Here is a 19,440-nt window from a genome sequence, read left to right on the forward strand (position 1 = left end):
CGAAGGAACGGGTCCTCGACGAAGCTCTTCATATTCCTTCTGCCTCCTACTCCAGAAAGGATTAGGGCTGGGTAGTACGGATTTATAATTTGAAGCGATAAGCTTGACCCATTTATTGTCGAGATGATAGAGGATGTGAAGGAAGAAAGAGATACAGGCGATCAAGGGAATAAAGGCTTGGCGAGACCGCATCACTGCATAGCGGGCATCTGCATCTGTCTTCCAGCAATGTCGATAGCCGTAATTATTTGGGTAAGGCCAGAGTTTAAAATCTTCCGGTATTCCGAGCCAGTTCAACTTCATGCACGCACGAAGAAATGCACGCATATTCCTTTCTAAGGAGTCCCAGTCGTCTTTCACTGAAGGCTTAAGAGTGAAGCCGTCGAGAGTTTTCTCAATCGGTATAGAAGCAAAATGGTGATCTAAACATTTTAGAAAATGGAATTTGAAAGGGTTACTACTGGGTGCAAAGCCCAAGAACGGAATCTGCGAGGTAGTCCAGTGCTTCACATAGAAGTTGGGCAGCACGGTGGCGTTTGGTTTAAGATTTAAGGATTGATTGCGAGAAGGGACATTGGGGAAATCGTGCGGTCTGCGACTGAGACATGTATAAACATCGTTGTCGATCACCGCGTGGAAACTGAAACCATCCGTCTCTTTAGACGTTGCAAGACGGCAAGGTATGCCTTGAAGAATGCTACGTGAGTGCAAAAAATCTCTAAACTAAACCATGAACGAATGCTCACAAGTCATAGAGTCGAGCGGGTTCTTCTTTATTTATGCGGCGATTGTTCTAGATTCCACAAAGTAGGAGGCTATGGTCTGATTTTGTACAGGAGCGAGACGTTATGAGAAACATTCATCAGTTCAAAACGCTGAAAATCCCGAACCTCTGGTCTAGAGTACAGGCGTGAAAAAGTAAGAGTTTCGAGAAGAGTTAGAGAGGAGAACCTCAGATCCAGTTATACCAGAAAGAGGTGTATAGATAGAATATACAACAGGCGCGAGGAGGAGTTTTCTACTAGGTACCGTGTCAACGTTCAACCACGCGAGTATGAATCTCACGTCAGTTAAAATCACGTGAACATTTTTTGCTCTTAGTCGCTCCTAAACTGATCTATACCGGTTCGTACGACGCACTCCAGGTTTCAAACCGGAGAAGAGTCTCTTTGTTCCAGATCTCAAGAGTGGTCTATTCATAGACTATCGTGGTGGATCCAGAGTACCTACTATTACAAGAAAAAATAAGGAATGACGACGGTGGAATGAATGGAGCGTAAGGCTTGAGTATGAAGGAGTGTGTGTGAAGAGCCTGTACTTAAGGTAAGATCTACAGTATCAGAATGAGAAAACGAAAGAGTTAACGAGGGTGAATGAAGGAGGGCTACTTCTTCCAAAAGAATGTGATACGGAATGTATGTGCGCATAATCAAGGTAAGTAACCATTCCACGATAAGGAATGTGAATGAATGCTAATACTTGTCCAAGGAATGATAAAAAGGAAAGGATTATCTGTATATGATCAACATAAGATGCAATGTAAATGAGCGTGAAGGCAACAAATATTGTTATCTATGTGTCCGAATCGTGATTCGAAGAATGTTAACCAGGAACATAAAGGGATCGTTTGGATGAACTATGGGTGAGAACATAGTAATACTCGGAATGAGAAAAGGAAAGAGAAATGAGAAAGCTAAGAAACGGAACAAGATGCCTTCGGAACATAAACGATTCCTGGAACGACGAGGAACAGAAGAAAAGAGAACATCAAAGAGGTGAGTGTAGAACCAGACGCTCGTAAAAAAAAGAAGAAAAAAACAGGACAGATATGTATAGAACGGAAACCAGGGCACAGACGATTGATGAAGATGGAACAAAGAGAAGATGAAAAAAACGCACAGAACTTAGATGAACCAAGAGGAAAAAAGAAAAGGGAAGGCGAAAAGAACAGGGACCGATGCCTCTTGGGCTTAGACAATTGAATCAGATGAACCAAGAGGAAAAAAAGAAAGGGGAAGGCGAAAAGAATTGAGATGATATGAGTATAGAACGGATGCCTCTGGGGCTTAGACGACTGAATCAGATGAACCAAGAGAGAAAGGGGAAGGCAAAAAGAATAGAGATGATATGAGCATAGAACGAATGCCTCTGGGGCTTAGACGATTGAACCAGATGAACCAAGAGGAAGAAAATAGAGGGGGAGGTGAAAAGAATAGGGATGAGATGAGAATAGAATGGATGCCTCTGGGGCTTAGACGATTAATGAAGATGGAACGATCGAAGAACAGTCACGAAAATACAGGACTCAGCCTCGGAAAATATGTCTCAGACGTTTTCCGTTCTCTACGTGCCCTCGCACGTTCTTCGAAAATCTGGGTTGTGAATAAAGTATTCAGTGCGGCTCGTATCAACGAAGACAGATCACTCTACTAACGCGGTTAGGACCCGTCGAATCGCTTCCTTCTCCTCGCCAGTTGGATAACGTGGTATGGATTCCAAAAACCTCTCCGGTTCGTACACCGAGTAGAAGAAAATCACGACATCGCCTTTGAAAATTTCTGTACAGTCGTACGCGTCAAAGGCCGTGTTGATATCCGGGCTGCCTTGATTGTAGGTGCCCACGACATAGTACTTTCGTTGATTGACGATAACTTTAGCCCTGTACAGATCGTCGGCATCCGTATCGGACCCGAAGCCAAACCGGACATCGATGAAGCGTTTGTGGCTATATTGCTTCAACGCCGAATCGAAGTGTTTATGTTCAGCCAATGCATTACCGAGGCCGAAGTAAAGTCCAAGTGTCTTTCCATAAGTCTGCGGGATTGGTGTCAGTTAGACATGCTATAGCAACAGCCGAACACCAAGCTCACCGTCTCATCTAGCTCTGGCATAATGTTACCATTCAATGTGGGGCAGAGAATGGTGTGATCTGGGGACTGTCTTTGACGGGACGGCCCTGCGCTAGCGGGAGTAGGGGAGAGACTTGCGCCATTCAGAGCAGATCGTAAAACAGGCATTATGCGGATTGTTCAAGTTGTATGGACAAATTTGAAAAGGCGATGGAGTATCGACGGGGAAAAAGTGATTATTTTGTCTCTGATTTTATGAGAGGCAACACGCTGTTAACATGAGTCTTGCAAGCCCTAGGATTCCTAACCTCCCTGTTACAGCTTCAGATACCGGGAGATTTCCATTGCATCCGACTTCTGATCACTCAGCGCGAAATACGAATACATTGTCATTATTCAGTCCACATATTGACTTTACCGATTCTCCTTCCAAATTCAGTGACACCGTAAACACTCGCTAAATTCACGAAACCAGATTTTAAGCACGGGTGACTTATATTAGTGCTAGCGCTAGCAGTACGTAGGTTTTAACGGTCAGTCATCTCAGACTGTGTCGTCCTTCTAGCATAGAATCTGGTTTAAAAATTTTAATAATTGTTTGGAGTTGGTTTCTTTGGCAATCCGGAGGTAATTAGCGAAGGATGAAAGGGATCAAAAAGCATGTTATACGAAAAATTCTCAATCCTGAATACATGTGTGCAGAACCTCGAAGGTCTACTCACCCCCCGACGCTTGACCCTGAACAATATTTCCCCTCGCACTTGTAGCTCTATTCCTCTGATTCACATTTCAACCCAATCGATAAAAGTAAGTCAAAGCGTCTAGAACCAACAATACTTTTAAACTCTTTCCGCTGATCTAGAGAACAATCCCAGCCTTATTCATAATCATAGCCACTCAATATCAGGAACATATTTCACATCTTAAGATCTGATCGATATCGCTAGATCTAGATTATCATCTATGATTTCATCATTCATCTCGTACATGCAAGAACTGTTAAATGATACATGAATCAAAAGGACTAGCACTTTCCTATCAAATTTTGTGAGGCCTATTACATAGCTTGCAAAGGGATCCAAAAACTTCAACAATGGAAGTCGATTACAGACTTCCTGTTTTAGATATTGAAGATATTAATTTAAGTTTGCAAAAGTTGCTCTTATCATTCGAACGACATAATTACGCGGTACGAATGTTCGACCTCATGTACTTGACATAGAAGGGTCATTTGATTAAAATTGAAACCCTTGAAGCAAACATGAAACCTTACAGGCCATGTCCGATGCCTGTGCCACTGCACGCTTCAACAATCGATATCAGCCGAAGAGATAGCTTCACGCAGGTGCTTGCGCGCGCGGCTCCAACAAGTAATTGGAAGGTGTTGAATGCACCCCATTTCTGGGATTCACTTTGAATCCAGACCCGGTGTTCCACAATTAGATAAGTACATGATAATTTACATGGACTACCAGTATAGCGCAGTTGAGAAAGACGTGTGACTGGGACGATTATGGCTTTTCTGACAGCAAGGCATTCCTAAGATAAATGTACACGGAGAATCAGCGCTTTTCCTTTGAAATCATATGGTTCAAAATGATCAATTGACTACGTAGTCGTCTGAACACAGACCGCTGAGAGTAGGAGTAGCGAAAGTCACACACTTTGCTTGAGGAACTTGTACAGACGGTTTCACAAAGCTAGAAGCGTCATATCATGTCTGGGATGAAGTGAACACCATGAGAAGAATACCCAGCCTTCTGGACTGGGTCGCGAGGATGTTGCTGATCCATCCTCATCATTGATTGAAGATCAGTCAGTGCTCAATCGAGAGCATTACGGTCAAAATATGAGTCACAAATTCATTAGATTGTAGTTTACGATGCCGTCTTGGAATAATCAGGACGAGAGGAAGAACCGAGGGTCCCCTGCGGGTTGCAAGATTTTTGTCGCGATTCGCTGAACTGATCAAGACTAGGTTAGGAAAGCATGGATGAGAGACAACGTAACTTACTTATCATGAACGGGAAGTTTGCAAATTCTGGATCTCCTTTTCGAGACCTCGGATTTCGTTTGTCTTTTCGACCAGTGAAACGATAAGTTCAGAATTGAGAGACCTCAGGTCAGCAAGACGTAGAGAGGTTTGCACATCCTGGGAAACAGACCGATGAATACAGGTAACTATGTTTTCGTAGGATACTCACGTCGATATCAAGGTGTTCGAGGCTTCCTAACAGAGCAGCTATCTCGGTGCGAAGTTGTTCGGCTTCGTCTGAACTGGCAGACAATCTCCGTTCGTACTGATTGATTTCAGCGTCCTCGCATGTTATGCAGCGCACTTGTGATGGAGTCGACATTGTATGACCACTAGAGAAAACCCCCACGCACTTTTATACAAATTCCGTTGCATTGTGGGCCATTCATCATAAGGCTCATGGTCGGATGGCCCATTCGAGTGCCTTTGACGCTATGACAGCCGAAACGGTATAAGAGGAAGGTTTTCCTTTCAGGTGAAAGACAATAGGAGAAGACATCCTCGGAGTTGGACTCATGAGGAATGTCTAAGCCGACCGCGAGACTTTGGGCGTACGACAACAAAGGGTAGTTTATATTACGTAACTACAAGATGTGACTTTTGAAAATTTGATCACTTGACTTCCGAAATCAAGCAACTACCAGTACTAGTACGACGTCGACGACAACCTCGAACGCTTGGTCCTGGTTTTAAACCGGACGCATGCGCAAAGACACGGAATTTCGCTCACTACACCTTATGTCCCTCCGGATCCCGTTGGTCATGATAATGGATGCTGGCTGATGTGGCGTCGTAACCAGGTTCTTCGAAACGAGGGTGAGGAACCCCTTAGACTAGACTTTTCCGTGCGCTGACTTGTATCAAGGCTATTACAGGCAACTAGGAAGGAAAGAAGGGAGTGTAATAACTAGCACTTAGTGAAGTTTAGGCATATGTATCGTATACAGACTTAGAAATGGTTTAGGCTCCAAGTGAGTTGATTGATTGGATGTTGAAGTGATGAGCTAGTCGTTTCGGTTATGAGGCCCGTTCCAAAGCAGAACATGCAAGAAATTCTTGTTCATTTCCAGCGATGATGTCTCCTGGACAAGATTCCAGCGATGTAGATTCTGAAATGGACTATGGTACCGCAGATGAGGTGGATGAGCCACAGGCCGATCCAGCAACTCATTCCTATCAGGATTCATCGGAAAATATTCAGCATTCGATGCCACAGCACTCGCACACGTCGCGGCAGGACTTACCTCAGACCCCCCCTCCCAGAGACGACCATCATATGGATGATCTCAATGATACTCCCAGAGCTCCTGATCCCAACGATACTCCCAGAGTTTCTTCATCCTTTAGAGATCAACAACCAATGCAGGTCTGTCACGAGGAATCCATTTGAGAAGGAGTGCTTACTTATGCATGATAATCAGGAACCATCGTCGCCGACCATACAACTACCTCGAAGTGGCAAAAGAAGAAAAGTCCAACAGGAACCCCGGGCTCCCAACGATGGTGGGCAGTCAAATTCTCAACGTGATCAGGGCTCCAGCTCCAGTGTAGATGCGGTAGGCATTCTGTGCTCGTTATCATTGCGTCGAACCTAAAAAAAAACCTTATAGTTAAAAACTTTGTTTGAGGCACAAGCAACACTACTAAAGAGCGTCTGCACACAATTGCAAGGATCGACCACAGAAATGTTACAGAAACAAGACGAGAAAACCGCTGCAATTTTGCAGAAACAAGACGATAAGATCGATAAGTTGGCTGAACACACAAACCAGAATTCGAGAATCTTGGCACGCATCGGGGAGACACTGGAGAAGCACTTCACGGGCAAGCCCGCACAACAACGTGGAAATATGGGCGACGAACGAGGAGCTAACTCCCAGGGTGATGCTGCCAAAACAGAAAGAAATCCTAGTGACCCGGCGGAAGAACAAGATATTGAAGGTGACGATGAGGCCGATGTAGCTTATGCGTTCAACTATGCCAAGAAGAAGCGAGTTCCGCGCTCTGGTGAGATCAAGCGCCGACCCATTGAAGAGCTGAGGAGCAAGGTTCGTACGACCATCTCTTGCGACAATCCATATTCACTTCTTAATGTAGGAAATGATCCGCATGTGGCTCGATAAAATAATGAAAGGTCAAGATCAATTAAAAAACACGGTAACTCAACAGGAAGCAGACGAATTTGCCAAAGCATTCAAGAAGAATCCGCTTTCACGTCCATGTACGACGGAAAACTTTCGATATTGGATTGCGGGTGGTCCTAAATCAGCATGGAACAAGGGCGCCTCATACGTCTTTGTTGAGATACTTGAGGCGCAGAAGCTGATCACTAAACCCACTGTCGAAGATCGTGATGGTCTCCGTGAAGCATTTCTTGTGCGGTTAAAATCGCTTCATAAATACTGGTTAGAAGACAAGAAAATGGCGGAAGATAGCAATGACTCGCGCTTACCCTCAGGCAGGTGGCAGAGAAAAAGCACAGTCAGTTGTCACAGCATCGTATTTTGATGCGGAAACTGATATGGACTTTGAACAAGTTATTTCATCAACGAAGAGAGGTTATTCTTACCTTTGAATCACTCCAGCCCTACCTCAAGGTGTTCGAGGAGTTAGGCGTCGCGGGAATGTCGTCGGACGAAGAAGACCCTGGCATGAGCAAACCTCGAGTACAATATCTTGTGAAGGGCACAAGATGGCAAGCGGCCTTGGTCAAGAATTTCGTTCGGCCAATAGACTATGTTCACCTCGAAGGACGATGCTCCGCCGACGGAGAGAAATTCAGTTTCACGCGAGGTTCTCCTCCGCGTCTTCGTGTTGATAACAATGACCGAAGCTCAAACAGCAAATACGTTGTGGGTTTACCTTCCAACTTTTATGATGCCGAATGGCTTGAAGGGATGGAACCTGGATGGTCCAAAGGAGGGCATGGCTTTGTCAATGAGATTATACGTCCTCGAAAACCCATGAAATTGGTCTTTCCTCCCGACCTCGCCAAGTACGTATCGTCTATTGATATTTCGAAGTCTATCTCAAACGTTATCATAGAATGCTGCAGGAAAGGAAATACCCTATAGGGTAGCACAGTGTAGGGTGCGATGTAATAAGCTATTTCTTGGTATGAATTCGACAAGGATACATTCCGGTACCAGAAACTAGAATAGACGATATTGTCGTTAATATAATTATTGATGCATGCGCAGATACTTGAGTCATTCAAAAGATCATACCAACGTGTCGTCGAGACAAAAAAGTAACAGTATACACCAGCTCCAGCCAATGATCCATTAAACGATGCCACTAAACGATGCCACTATCTACATAGGTCACATCAACGTAAGTCTTTCTCAAGGGAGGGCTGCAAATTGAAGCCCGAAGTAAATCACTGCGTTACAATGTTCACGCAAAGAGTTTTGTAGACTGTCGGGCTCTGTCCAAATTCGGAAAAGCAGTGATCATGACGCAATTAATCACCAGCTCACGTGACAGTGTTTGGGACCGGGTCTCGCAATGTCGCATCCGAAGTTTCATTCCCGATCCTTCCATGGCAATCCCACAGAGTCGAACTCGCTGGATGCCAGTGCCTCAGCTTGTAGCTATGAGACCGACAATGCCTGCTGGATCTCTGTGCTATCGTGCTTTCGAACACGAGAGAATGAAACTCTCGGACAGTCAGGGATGCAACTCTACGGCTTGGTGAAGAATGGGACATCTAAAGATATTCTCAGGTACGCGTGTAATACCCCATAGCCACTCTATACCTAGATAGCTAGTGATGGCTCACAACTCCCAAGTATACCCTCGTACGCGTGCAAGTTCATATCTGCTCTGCACTCCTCACGGGACGTACGCATAGATCTTTATAGATGAAACTTTTGGCGATATCGATATGACGACTATATCAGATACGGATGCCCTTTGTCTTATAACTTCGCATCAATACACAAAGGTATCCACCAACCAATATACATAACCTGGCGACATTTTTAGCCCGTGAACTACACGCCACTCCCCACCCATTAGGAACTTAACTCTGTCGATCTGGTTCATGAGCTCCGTGAGTGCAGACCGATCAATGTCGCGGTATATAACCACTTTTTTGATATCATTTTGTTCCAGAAAGTTCGCATTCTATCGTCGAATACACCACGCTTGCGATTACTCGAGCAGGCAGTCGAGAGCAAGCATGAAGAAGTCCTTCAACTGCGTAACGAAGCTGATAGTTTGCGTCAAAGACATTCTAGTAGGAAGCGCAACACCGATGTATAACTTTTCACTTCTCATCGTGTAAACTCGTTCTGACCCTCTGTTTCCAGGCGGCACAATCTGACCTGGCTCACCTGAAAGCTGAACACTCGCATCATCTTTCCGGTGTGGACGACGCGTCAATATCTATCATCAAGCTACGGACGCAGCTTCTAGCGTCTCTTGGTTGTGGCTTGGCGGATCAAGGATGTATAGAGGCTATTACAGCGGAGAAGGTATGCACACAATATCCCTACCATGAGGTCGACTGACCTTTCCTTACTTTCTAGACGGAGGAATTCTGGTCCTACTTGGAAAGAGTTAAATCTTCCCCTCCGAGTACTGCTGCTGTCTCTCGCGCGTGCACAGAAGATTCGAAGGTGCCTTTTGTGTTCGTTCCTCATATCATCCGCTAATCAAAGGCTAGTCAATGCCATCCATCCCATCCCATCCACCTGAGCCAGATGATATCACTGCATCGGAATTGACAGCGCTACTCGTGAGACAGTGTATGGACCTCTATGAAAAGGCAGAAAAGCTTCCAAGCTCTACAGGCCTTCCCGGTCAATGCAGGCGGCTATGTGATATAGCGCGTACCTTACAGTAGTCAACACGGATAATAACAACCCTGTCTGCGATCGCAACAATTCGTCCTGTCCAATCATATCCCTTTTAAGCATGCACGAAAAAGTCGAAGTAACCATTAGGTATCCCATACCAAATTACTATAGCCTTCAATGGCGATTTATGGTTCTTAAATTTCCCGATTTTTGCTCGATTGTTCCTCAATAGGACTCAACTTTGGTTTTTGAGTTTGTTAAAGCCATATACGTAGTCTTCCTTTTACACATGTGATCTATGTCTGCATCGCCGCTGAAGCATCGTGGTCCACAAAAGTCCTAGTACTAGTACCCAGCTAGTACCAGTGGATTTAACCTTCATGTATAACACGCGGAAGACGCACAAACACGGTTTGTTTCTGACATTCGGTTCGGTGCATACATATAACGCGTTTAGTAGCCCTGGATGTGACACCGGTACCTTATAATCGGAACCGGTGCACCTATCGATGATCTATTAATCTATGCATATGAACACGTTGTCTGATTATGCTTGTATTTGAGGTAAATCGGGGACGCATTACTGCCTTGTACGAAAGCCCTAAATTCAGCTGAACATGTCTTCGCCTCCCATCGATTCCATGTCTTCTGTGGTTAGAACTCCAGACGCTGCTGTCATCTTCCGCAACATCCTTTCGTTCATCAAGTTTAACCTGTCTTTTGCCTCTGAAGCTATGACTGAATCCATTATGGAAGATGTCGTCTCGGATAATTTGGCCTTGATAGGAATGCTTATTGGCTTCCTTGTCTGTTCAATTTTGGGCTTCTTGATGCTCATTGACGCTGCATTGAAAATGGTAAGCAAGTTTTATCTCATCTTGAAGATAGAGAATTAAATATTCTGTCTGAATGAAGGTCTATCTCGCGTATCTATACATCTGCGAGTTCACACCGTGGGCAAAAGCTGAGGAGCTCCAAAGGAGGGAGCGAGCAGTCACACTGAAGGAAACATTGGTTGAAAAGAAGGCACGTCGGGTCAAGATGGATGTTGAGATTGAAGCTTCTGCGCGACTTGTTCAAATTCATCGGGAGGCCATGTTATCTGCCGAGAAAAAATTAGAAGAGTTAAACTTTGGTAAGCAGTTGATTGAGGAGAGGGAAGAACATCTGGCTTTGGAGGAGCAAGAGCTCATTCGTAGCGCTACGACGAACAACGAGCAGGATTTGTACTAAGTAGACACTCGCTACTGGGTACACATGAGCAGCGCTCACAGAATCGTTGAACACTGCACTGCCAAAATTCGTTATAAAAGCCGATCACGATGAAAAGAGCTCCGGTCTGATATAAGAGCTACGCGTCCAAATTATTCCACTGTGACATCGAAGGCAGAATAACTGGGCAAAATTCTCAGGTCATATTCGAGTAACCATAATGTATATACGTTCGATTTCATAGGATTGATGCGCAAAAAATTCAAACAGGTATTCTCAGATAATCTAAGTCTACTGGTGTCAACGTCCGTTTTTCAGTTTGTCTATATGCCAATTGGGAGACCAACACGTACCAAAAGATCCTCTAAACTGATCAATAATTCTTTGAGCTTTGTCAATGATGGCGATTGACCGGTTGGTGTAGCAGAAGGAACCACGGGAGGCGGAGGAGGAGGAACAAACGACCTTCCGAAATATTGTAAAAAGTTCGCTGATTCTCCTTCTCTCCACTGGGCAGAGATTAACCACGACATCGTAAAAACCACACCCATCAGTACGAGAACCATATGCCCCACAGTCGTTGTAAATTTGATCTGTGAACGATTGTCTTGAGAAAGAGGTATGCTAGAGGAATGATACAACATACAAATCTCGTTAGAACACCCCAGAACTTTGATATTTTTTGTTGTTTACTAGGTCCCTCAGCTTCATCTTGAGTCCATATAACGATCTTTGTACGTTCTCCGCAATTTCCTTCACCCGAAGCGATTATTCTACGACGACCCGCCAGCTCGATATAGGCCTTATAATTGTAAGACAGCAGTTAAGGTCAGCATAAGGTATGGAAACACTCACAAGAGCGGTTACCCATATTTCGTCTGAATAAGGGAATATCAGAGAAGACATTCGAAACATCTTGTGAAAATGTACCTTCCCCATGCTTCAAAGCTTGTATCTTTTTACCACGTTTCGCTTCGAATATTGCCACGTAACCTTTGGTCGTCCCCATTATCGTCGCTTGTCCTTTATTGATAAATAAGACTGGAAGTGGAATGTTCTGTGGGCGTGGTTGAACGTCGACAGAGGTACCCATTTTCTTGACGTTTTCAGGTGTACTCCTGAACCAACTAAGGCCGTTGAATATGTTTGTCGTCACTACGGCTGTCGAGTCCGGAGATTTCGCCATAGCCGCTCTGACATATCCATGAGCGGGAACACCAGCGCGATACAATGCATATCACATACATTTTTTCCTCTGGCCCCCAACTCCTACGATTCTCCCAGGCATCAAATTTAAACTTCCTGTTCATCAAATCTTCGGTCATCAGAGAATACAGCATGGTCTTGTTCTTCTCACCAGAATCCGTCGTGAAGATATGCCAAGAGACAATCATCATCTCCCAAAAAATAAGCACCCGTTGCCAGGATTGGCGGGCGGCTGTAATTCTCGGTTTCTCCGAATGGACCGGGGCGAGGCAGATGATCCTGATAATGCCATTTTCTAGAACCTGCGATGACACCAATGAACGTTATGACAATGTGGATTTCCGACAAGGTACATCCATACTATTTTTAAAAAGAAGTACGTCGGCACCAGAGCAAACAAGAAGGCAGTTCCCGTGGTTATCGAATTCCAGACATTCGATAGGTGTATTGGTCTTGTAGAGGACTTCACTTTTTCGTCGGTAAATCCATTTCTGTTCCTTCTATCAGAACAGGCCCACTAAAGTATGTACAACTCACCTTGGTTGGATGAAAGGTTATTATTTCGCCGTCCATGTTACCCACGAATAGAACACTGTCTCTCCATGCAACAGCAGTAAAAGCACACGAGCCTTCGTGCTCCCAGGATGTCGAAAAACCATGGTCCATGTCGTATACACGTACCCGCCTATCATCTCCTGCACTCGCCAAGAAATGACCATCCACTGAGAATGCCAATGCATTCACAGTATCGTTAGGGGCATCTATGGCGCCTAGCCGAGCATAGGGCGCGTTCAAAGGTTCGGAGAGAACCATATGTACCCAGAAAATGTGTTTTGAGAATGGATGTACACGAGCCTTGAGCTCAAAGGGGACTACGGAAATGTAGGAGAAGCGACGGCCCCTTGGAGGAACAGCCCACGGAGTTGTACTCGGTGGGACTGAATGATCGTTGAGAAAGAGATAGAGAGGTACGTAATATATCGGAGCTGTAAGCGCTGAAGCGTCTTTTCTTCTTGAAGCGCCCTTTCTTCCTCTTAACCAACCTCACCAAAACTTGGTCTCGGTTTCAAACCAGACCTAAGGTCGTCTCATTGCTCTATGGCTCAATATTCGGGCAGTGACTATGCACTGACCGCTAAATCCGAATCGATTGCATGGAAAGCTCAAAGAAACCCTCATAATGCAACCCCTTTGTTCTAGTTCGATCTCATGTCCCTTTGATGAAATTGCGAGAAAGAACCACTATATAAATGACAGCTCTTGCTCATACAGTCCCTCGTATGCCCATACTTTCGACATAGATACTTGCCGCCAGTCAATGGACATAGCGACCGCTACCTTAAACTCGTTGGTAGAAAACTTCGAGACCCTCCAAGAAGCCATGCGTTCATCGATCGAAAGCATAAAACGGGGATATGCTAATATTATTTGCTCTGGAAGGATCGATGATTCTGTAAGTTCCCAAAATCTTGCATCTGTGTCTATCTGATGTTTCTGTATTAGGTAGAATTTTTCTCCCCTTGTTACTCCGAAGTTCTTTCTCTTCAACGTTTGACTCAGATTCTCAAATGCAAGGTAGAACGTTCATCAATGATAATAAATTGGTCTAAACTTCCATTTCTCCCAAGATTTTCCTTGCCACGCTTGAAAAACCTCTAGTTGATCTCGCCATCGTCCTTCCATCCATGGACTCAACCTGTCGGCTACTCTTCAGCGCACTGTGTGATCTTTATACCAACTTGTCGCCAGTGGCCCAACGAACCAAACTGGAGATATACATGGCACTTATTCGTGGTCCGAATATGACCTCGTCCATGGAGGTGTGTGGTATCTGATTCGTGCTTATAACTTACTGACTTGTATATCAAGATGGAGGCTCACTCCCTCATGTTCGCGCCCCTGCTTACCCAGATTGCAAAAATAACAGAGATTCTGCGAACGTTGAAGAAGGAAGTAAGTTCAAACTGAATTGTTATAGAGGCCCCACTCAACCTCTTGTTAGATCGAGTATACGAACATCATTCTTCGTTTCGCTCCGAAACCATTCAGTGGCACCTAGATACAACAGCTGGTGTTCTTGTTTCCAGCTCATTTCACGAAGCCTTGAGTAATGGAACAAAGGCACTTCTTGCCCAGTTCAAATCTACTAGTCCTTATCGTCTTTCATTTGTCGTATTCATACGATCTATTAATTACTATGCCTGGTGTCTTTTTTGCGTTGCAAAGGGTCATCTGTCAGCCAAAAAAAACCAACAGCACCGTTGTCGTCGAATACGAAATTACTCGAGAGTTGGTCCGTGTGTACATTTGATGTACGGCAGGCAACTCCTGCATTGGAGGGCGGTAGGTCGAATTCCGCATCGCTTGTTTTTGGTTATGCGCTGTTGACATACCTATTGATGAAACAAGTTGCCAAAGAACGACACGAATCGTCAATGGTATTCAATATTGAGATCTCGTCTTTCCTTCGGAGTGATTTATGTTCCTATAAACAGCGTTGTACGTCTGAGTTTTAGCTCGTGGACCTCGCAAGCTCGAAACCCCGTCTCTTTACGACTGTACAAAGTTCTTGGTACCAACTTTGACGATGAAGCCACCTGAAGCGTTGCAAACACTTTCAGAACTCTATGTCAATAGCAGCTCATCTGGCTCCACCGTAGATGCCAGCTCAAGTCACGGAGACTCCCAAGACCAATGCACATTGATGGCGCGTTGCTCGAAGATGAAGAAGACGAAAACGACAATGAAGAAAAGCGCTCAATCATCAATCGGACCCTCGAAATTTGTGGAAAACACGCCAGGGGAAGCAGCTGCAAGGGCAAGGAGAAATTTGAAGCGGGATATGTCAAGCTGGCTGAGGGCAGTCGACATTTTCTGAAAGTCTTGAGTGAAGTTGATGAGGTGTGTACTCACTTCCCGATCGCAGTCTCGTTATTCATCTACCCAATGTCCTATTCAGAGACTGGTTGCCCTTCAAAAACACGTCTCGGCAATGCATACGAGCTGTGACGAAGCCGAGAAGCAACTCCAACTTTCAAACGAGGCGAGCAAATCTCACGAGCAGGTAATCTACGTGAAGAGAGGTGCGTGTTTTTTGGCACCTGCGAAGTCCTCTATATACTGAGCGCAAGAAAGCCAAGAAGTTGAAGACCGAAAATCAATTGTCTCCTTGTTCCTTTCACGATCTACACTCACGGAGGAGGAAACCGAGACGTTGACATCTAGAGATGTACCAGTGGGCAAGCGACTTCTCCAACCTATGGACAAGACAGAACAGATTCGACAAGATTGGTCGTGTTATAATGGCCGGTGCGAGAGCTGGGTAAGTTCGACAAACAATCTCAATTGAGATAACTGATCATGATACCTAGTATCTACGGCTAGGAAAGACATCATGGCATCTACCGCCTCTCAACTTGAACAAGGCTACGAGAAAATATTTCGCTGGTATTCCTACGAGTTTCGTCAGGTTGGACGCGATTCTCAGCTTGAAGTGAACACGATCATGCGGGAGGGCGTCCGTCGTCTACGAAAGAGGCCCGAGCTCCTAAAGTATGTCCTTGTCACGGACTTCTGTTCTTTGTCTGACAGTCTTCGTCCAGTGAATCACTGGCTGCGCTTTCACTCACCCGTCAAACAACACTGACATCTTCCTTCCTCACTACCCTTACGCGTGGCGGACCTTCTGGTCTCCCTCGACCTATTGAGCTCCATGCTCACGATCCTCTGAGGTATATCGGCGACATGCTTGCATGGGTTCATCAAGCTATTGCCGCTGAACGGGAGCTCCTCGAGGCCTTGTTTAGTATCAAGGAAGACGGCCGTTTGATTGGTAGTGCGAGAGAGTTTGCTGAGAAAGGCAAGATGAACGAGGAAGAAGAAAAGGGAGCTCATGGACGCGGCGGTGGGGAAAGTCTGTGTTCCTTTGAAGGTAAATAATGTGTGATTTCCTTTCCATCAGTAGGGGACTTACGCTTTTCAAAAACTATCCCAGGCTAGACATCGGGGACGTCATTCATCTAAGGGAAGTCCTGGTTGACTGAAAAACAGGCAGTGGGTTCGCTTTCGAAGGAAGGGTGATTAGACTCAAGAAACGAGAAGGCTCCATTCGTATGTGTGTTTATATCACTATAAAATCCTGCTCAATTCGTTCCAGATTTTTCCTGTCTTACGCTCAAGACGCACATGAGACGTTTGCTATACAAGAACCCCCGTTTCAGGCTGATGAAGAAGTACCTCCTGTCCTCAACCTGTCTTTTATAACAAACGCACGTCCCTCAGTTGTAATGGACGTCGCCGTCTCGACCTTGGCTAGTGCGTTGGATCCCAATGGAAAGCGCGATGTAGCTCATCGGTGGTTATTTCCCGAGATGGACGATTTGCATCTCAATCTTCCCGTCCCTTCCACACCGCCTAATATAACAGGAGAGGTTTGGGTCGACAATGGCTTGAATGCGGAGCAACGGGTCAATTTTTGCCATGCAAGTCGATCATCAGTGCTTATCTTCCTTCTATTTCACTCTAGTTCGCCGCTTCTTGTATATCAAAATATCAATCGCCTGTCCCGTTTCTTATCAGTGGTCCTCCGGGTACAGGAAAAACACGGTAACGGTACTTCCAAATATCAGAAGTTGAACACATTGACTAGCCCTATATCACAGAACCGTCGTGGAAACCGTCCACCAAATCTTACATACTCAGCCAGAAGCACATAGCTTACTTTGTGCTCCTTCCAATTCCGCTACTGATACTTTGGCACTACGACTTGGATCATCTCTCAAACTAGGAGATATGCTCCGACTAAATGACCAGAACAGAACCTTTGCGGAGGTGATTCAATTCATCAATTTTGCTGCAAGTTCACCAAGTCCATTTCTTACTGACAAAAAGCTCAGATGTTGACAACGATAGCTTCGCCATTCCTACTTGGAAGATGCTCATGAGCTACAAGGTAGTGGTGACGTCGTGTCTGGACGCAAATATTCTCGTCGACGCTGCCTGTACTAATACCGTTCTTTGTGCGCTAGAAGAACACGTAGTGTCATCGCTGCACCCTCACAGGAAGATCAAGTATTGGATTGTTCCTCATTGGACGCATCTGCTGATTGACGAGGTGGGAATCAATTCTGTTTGATTTCATTATCACTGCTTAAACCCTTTGTCAGGCCGCGCAAGGTTTAGGGCCGGAACTTCTAGTTCCGATCTCAGTCGCTTTACCCAGGCATGAGCTTTCCGCTCCCAATCGTACAACTTCGTTCGATTACCACTAGCTTTCCATTGTCCCACAGTTAATTCTGTGCGGGGATATCAATCAGCGTACGTTCTGGCTTTCCATAGCACTAGACTACTATTCTGACTCAATTTGCTCACATAGTGGGACCCATCATCACATCTCAACAAGCGCGCACCTATGAACTCGATGTCTCCTTACTCGAGCGTCTCTTCGATAGACCTCTGTACGCGGAACACGCCGAGACACGTCATCCTCGACGTCCACCCCTCACTGGTTTGCCGCTGCACCAAAATTCAGTGCAATCAATGTTCAAGCCATTCATGAATCTCATTAAGGTGGGTTTGTTCATAATGACCTGTCCGTTTCGCTTTCTTATGTCATATCTCAGAACTACCGTTCTCACCCAGCAATCCTCATGCCACCTTCGGCTATGTTCTACAATGACTCGTTAGAGCCTTGCGCGAGCAATGGTATGATCTCCTGGGCGGGACTATCCAACGATAAATACTCTCTAATGTTCCTTGGCTGTGACACTAAGGATGAAAGCGTCGACGAGGTCCGTATCTACGCAGCCTAACTTTGTCTCAGCATGCTACCTGGTTCAACATTGGCGAAATAGATGGAATTGTAGGAGTGATCAGCTCATTGATGTCGGAGGCCGCCCAAAGCATTTCACCGCTCCAAGCTGACAAAATCGGGGTCATGGCACCTTGGCGAGAACAAGTTTGGAAAATCCGAGAAAGATTAAGGCACGCGGGGCTATCTCGAGTGGATGTGGAACTGTGGAGGACTATCAAGGCAGAGAGAAACGAGTTGTGATCATCTCTTGTGTGAGGTCTAGTGCCAGGTTTCTGACAGAAGACGGACAGAAGGGGATTGGTCTGGTATTTGAAAAGAAAAGGTTTGCTCATTTTCTTCAGGTCTTGTACCGATGCTGAATGGCGATCGTAGAATGAATGTAGCTATTATCCGTGCTAAAGAACTCCTCGTCATAATCGGCAATGGCAATCTACTCAAATATGATCCATATTGGAAAGGTTTCCTCTCCAAGACTGCTGAAGCCGAAGAAGAAGTTGGTTTGGCGACTATTGATCCTACAGGGATGAGGGCCACGATGATGCTAGCGGGAGGTGTAGTAAGGGAGATTCTCAAAGATAGTTTTTGAGTTGGGTAGATAGAAGGTCTATTTGTCAACGGGATTATCGGTACTTCCGTAATGTAATTTGGAGGGACGATCACCCAGCCTTTTCAGAATATTTCACGAAGATTTGAAGGAGGGTAGAAAGAGATCGCCCTTGTCATTGAGTACGATATCCCTCGAGATCAGCTTAAAGTCTGTAAGGAACTTTGGGAATATGATCTGGCGGAGGCTCTCAAGACAAATAAAAATTTGGATGGTTACTTTGCAACAGAATGTGTCTGCAATGCGAGCTTTGGCTGTGCTGGAATCTTGACAAGGAAGGTCCGGAATTCGAACAGCGCCCTCGTCAATATCCAGATTTTTAAGCTAAAAGTAAGTGAATGACAGAATACTAGAGAGCGATGATCATAAGGCTGCCAAATGAGGATGTTTAAGTACGTACAAGAGCATTGCATGCATTCGGAATGATCATGAGCGCCTAAAATTATAAAAGCAAACTGATCACGATTATGTACCGATATCACTTGTCTCTCAAACCGTCACTTTCGTCCTCCACCGTCCGCGTCTTGTATCCGAGTGCAACTCGTGCATAGACTGATGAGTTACACTCTCCGCCAAAGAGAAGACTTGGCCCCATGAAAATACAGTCAGCTCATGAACACCCTGGAACCCGATATATACCATCTCGAGAACGCGACGTATGCACAAAATCCTCAACAATGTCCCTCATCCATTCACCAGCAACTGGTAAATCCAACCCGACCAATCTCGTCGATATCCTAGGGCATGGTCAATCTCATCGACGAAGATTTCTTCAGCCATTCAGTGGGTGGATGGTTATCATTGTTTGTGGGATGTCGTCGAAGGGGTGAGTTTCTGTATACGATTACACTGGTCACATACAAAATTAACTGTTTCAATCTGGAACTCAGAATAAGACCCACTGAAGTCGTCATACTGGA

At 45.2% G+C, this 19,440-nt stretch overlaps 10 protein-coding genes across 10 annotated transcripts; 7 read left to right on the top strand and 3 right to left on the bottom strand.

Annotated features, from left to right (window-relative positions):
- Window positions 1-2,305: 2,305 nt before the first annotated feature.
- Window positions 2,306-3,017, bottom strand: C8R40DRAFT_1074857 (uncharacterized protein; the record flags this gene model as incomplete). Its single annotated transcript, XM_046226774.1, has 3 exons — window positions 2,306-2,372; window positions 2,435-2,814; window positions 2,871-3,017. 3 exons carry the CDS (start codon window positions 3,015-3,017, stop codon window positions 2,306-2,308), a joined length of 594 nt encoding a protein of 197 aa, XP_046079474.1.
- A 1,849-nt stretch (window positions 3,018-4,866) lies between these two features.
- On the bottom strand, window positions 4,867-5,206 carry C8R40DRAFT_1177875 (uncharacterized protein; the record flags this gene model as incomplete). Its single annotated transcript, XM_046232754.1, has 2 exons — window positions 4,867-5,001; window positions 5,054-5,206. 2 exons carry the CDS (start codon window positions 5,204-5,206, stop codon window positions 4,867-4,869), a joined length of 288 nt encoding a protein of 95 aa, XP_046079475.1.
- Window positions 5,207-7,104: 1,898 nt separating this feature from the next.
- Window positions 7,105-7,772, top strand: C8R40DRAFT_1011996 (uncharacterized protein; the record flags this gene model as incomplete). Its single annotated transcript, XM_046222866.1, has 2 exons — window positions 7,105-7,383; window positions 7,422-7,772. Coding segments are annotated over 2 exons (630 nt in total), but the record flags the coding sequence as incomplete, so codon positions are not given.
- A 619-nt stretch (window positions 7,773-8,391) lies between these two features.
- Window positions 8,392-9,733, top strand: C8R40DRAFT_1177877 (uncharacterized protein; the record flags this gene model as incomplete). The annotated part of the gene is made up of 6 exons (XM_046232755.1): window positions 8,392-8,609; window positions 8,905-8,938; window positions 9,001-9,144; window positions 9,198-9,362; window positions 9,417-9,506; window positions 9,554-9,733. The coding sequence occupies 6 exons, from the start codon at window positions 8,392-8,394 to the stop codon at window positions 9,731-9,733; spliced, it is 831 nt and encodes a 276-aa protein (XP_046079477.1).
- A 570-nt stretch (window positions 9,734-10,303) lies between these two features.
- On the top strand, window positions 10,304-10,919 carry C8R40DRAFT_1177878 (uncharacterized protein; the record flags this gene model as incomplete). The annotated part of the gene is made up of 2 exons (XM_046232756.1): window positions 10,304-10,543; window positions 10,602-10,919. The coding sequence occupies 2 exons, from the start codon at window positions 10,304-10,306 to the stop codon at window positions 10,917-10,919; spliced, it is 558 nt and encodes a 185-aa protein (XP_046079478.1).
- Window positions 10,920-11,221: 302 nt separating this feature from the next.
- Window positions 11,222-12,917, bottom strand: C8R40DRAFT_1177879 (WD40-repeat-containing domain protein; the record flags this gene model as incomplete). The annotated part of the gene is made up of 8 exons (XM_046232757.1): window positions 11,222-11,491; window positions 11,545-11,700; window positions 11,754-11,776; window positions 11,829-12,091; window positions 12,144-12,200; window positions 12,256-12,406; window positions 12,466-12,601; window positions 12,642-12,917. The coding sequence occupies 8 exons, from the start codon at window positions 12,915-12,917 to the stop codon at window positions 11,222-11,224; spliced, it is 1,332 nt and encodes a 443-aa protein (XP_046079479.1).
- Window positions 12,918-13,422: 505 nt separating this feature from the next.
- Window positions 13,423-14,163, top strand: C8R40DRAFT_1177880 (uncharacterized protein; the record flags this gene model as incomplete). Its single annotated transcript, XM_046232758.1, has 5 exons — window positions 13,423-13,557; window positions 13,608-13,679; window positions 13,733-13,924; window positions 13,974-14,057; window positions 14,107-14,163. The coding sequence occupies 5 exons, from the start codon at window positions 13,423-13,425 to the stop codon at window positions 14,161-14,163; spliced, it is 540 nt and encodes a 179-aa protein (XP_046079480.1).
- A 1,329-nt stretch (window positions 14,164-15,492) lies between these two features.
- Window positions 15,493-15,983, top strand: C8R40DRAFT_1015058 (oligomeric Golgi complex subunit 6; the record flags this gene model as incomplete). Its single annotated transcript, XM_046222918.1, has 2 exons — window positions 15,493-15,656; window positions 15,707-15,983. Coding segments are annotated over 2 exons (441 nt in total), but the record flags the coding sequence as incomplete, so codon positions are not given.
- A 320-nt stretch (window positions 15,984-16,303) lies between these two features.
- On the top strand, window positions 16,304-16,936 carry C8R40DRAFT_841632 (uncharacterized protein). The gene is made up of 3 exons (XM_046236411.1): window positions 16,304-16,570; window positions 16,630-16,715; window positions 16,766-16,936. The coding sequence occupies exons 1-2, from the start codon at window positions 16,391-16,393 to the stop codon at window positions 16,711-16,713; spliced, it is 264 nt and encodes an 87-aa protein (XP_046079482.1). The 5' UTR covers window positions 16,304-16,390; the 3' UTR covers window positions 16,714-16,715; window positions 16,766-16,936.
- A 544-nt stretch (window positions 16,937-17,480) lies between these two features.
- Window positions 17,481-18,502, top strand: C8R40DRAFT_1062196 (AAA domain-containing protein; the record flags this gene model as incomplete). The annotated part of the gene is made up of 5 exons (XM_046225458.1): window positions 17,481-17,672; window positions 17,726-17,893; window positions 17,926-18,060; window positions 18,087-18,238; window positions 18,289-18,502. Coding segments are annotated over 5 exons (861 nt in total), but the record flags the coding sequence as incomplete, so codon positions are not given.
- Window positions 18,503-19,440: the final 938 nt, after the last annotated feature.

The sequence above is a fragment of the Lentinula edodes genome (genome assembly GCF_021015755.1).
Source record: "Lentinula edodes strain Le(Bin) 0899 ss11 chromosome Unknown C8R40scaffold_71, whole genome shotgun sequence".
In the NCBI taxonomy this organism is placed as follows: Eukaryota; Fungi; Basidiomycota; class Agaricomycetes; order Agaricales; family Omphalotaceae; genus Lentinula; species Lentinula edodes.

Coding starts and splice junctions, on each gene's coding strand:
- C8R40DRAFT_841632 (XM_046236411.1), top strand. CDS start 16,391: ATGGACGTCGCCGTCTCGACCTTGGCTAGTGCGTTGGATCCCAATGGA. Junction 16,571..16,629: donor GCTTGAATGCGGAGCAACGG/GTCAATTTTTGC, acceptor ATTTCACTCTAG/TTCGCCGCTTCTTGTATATC.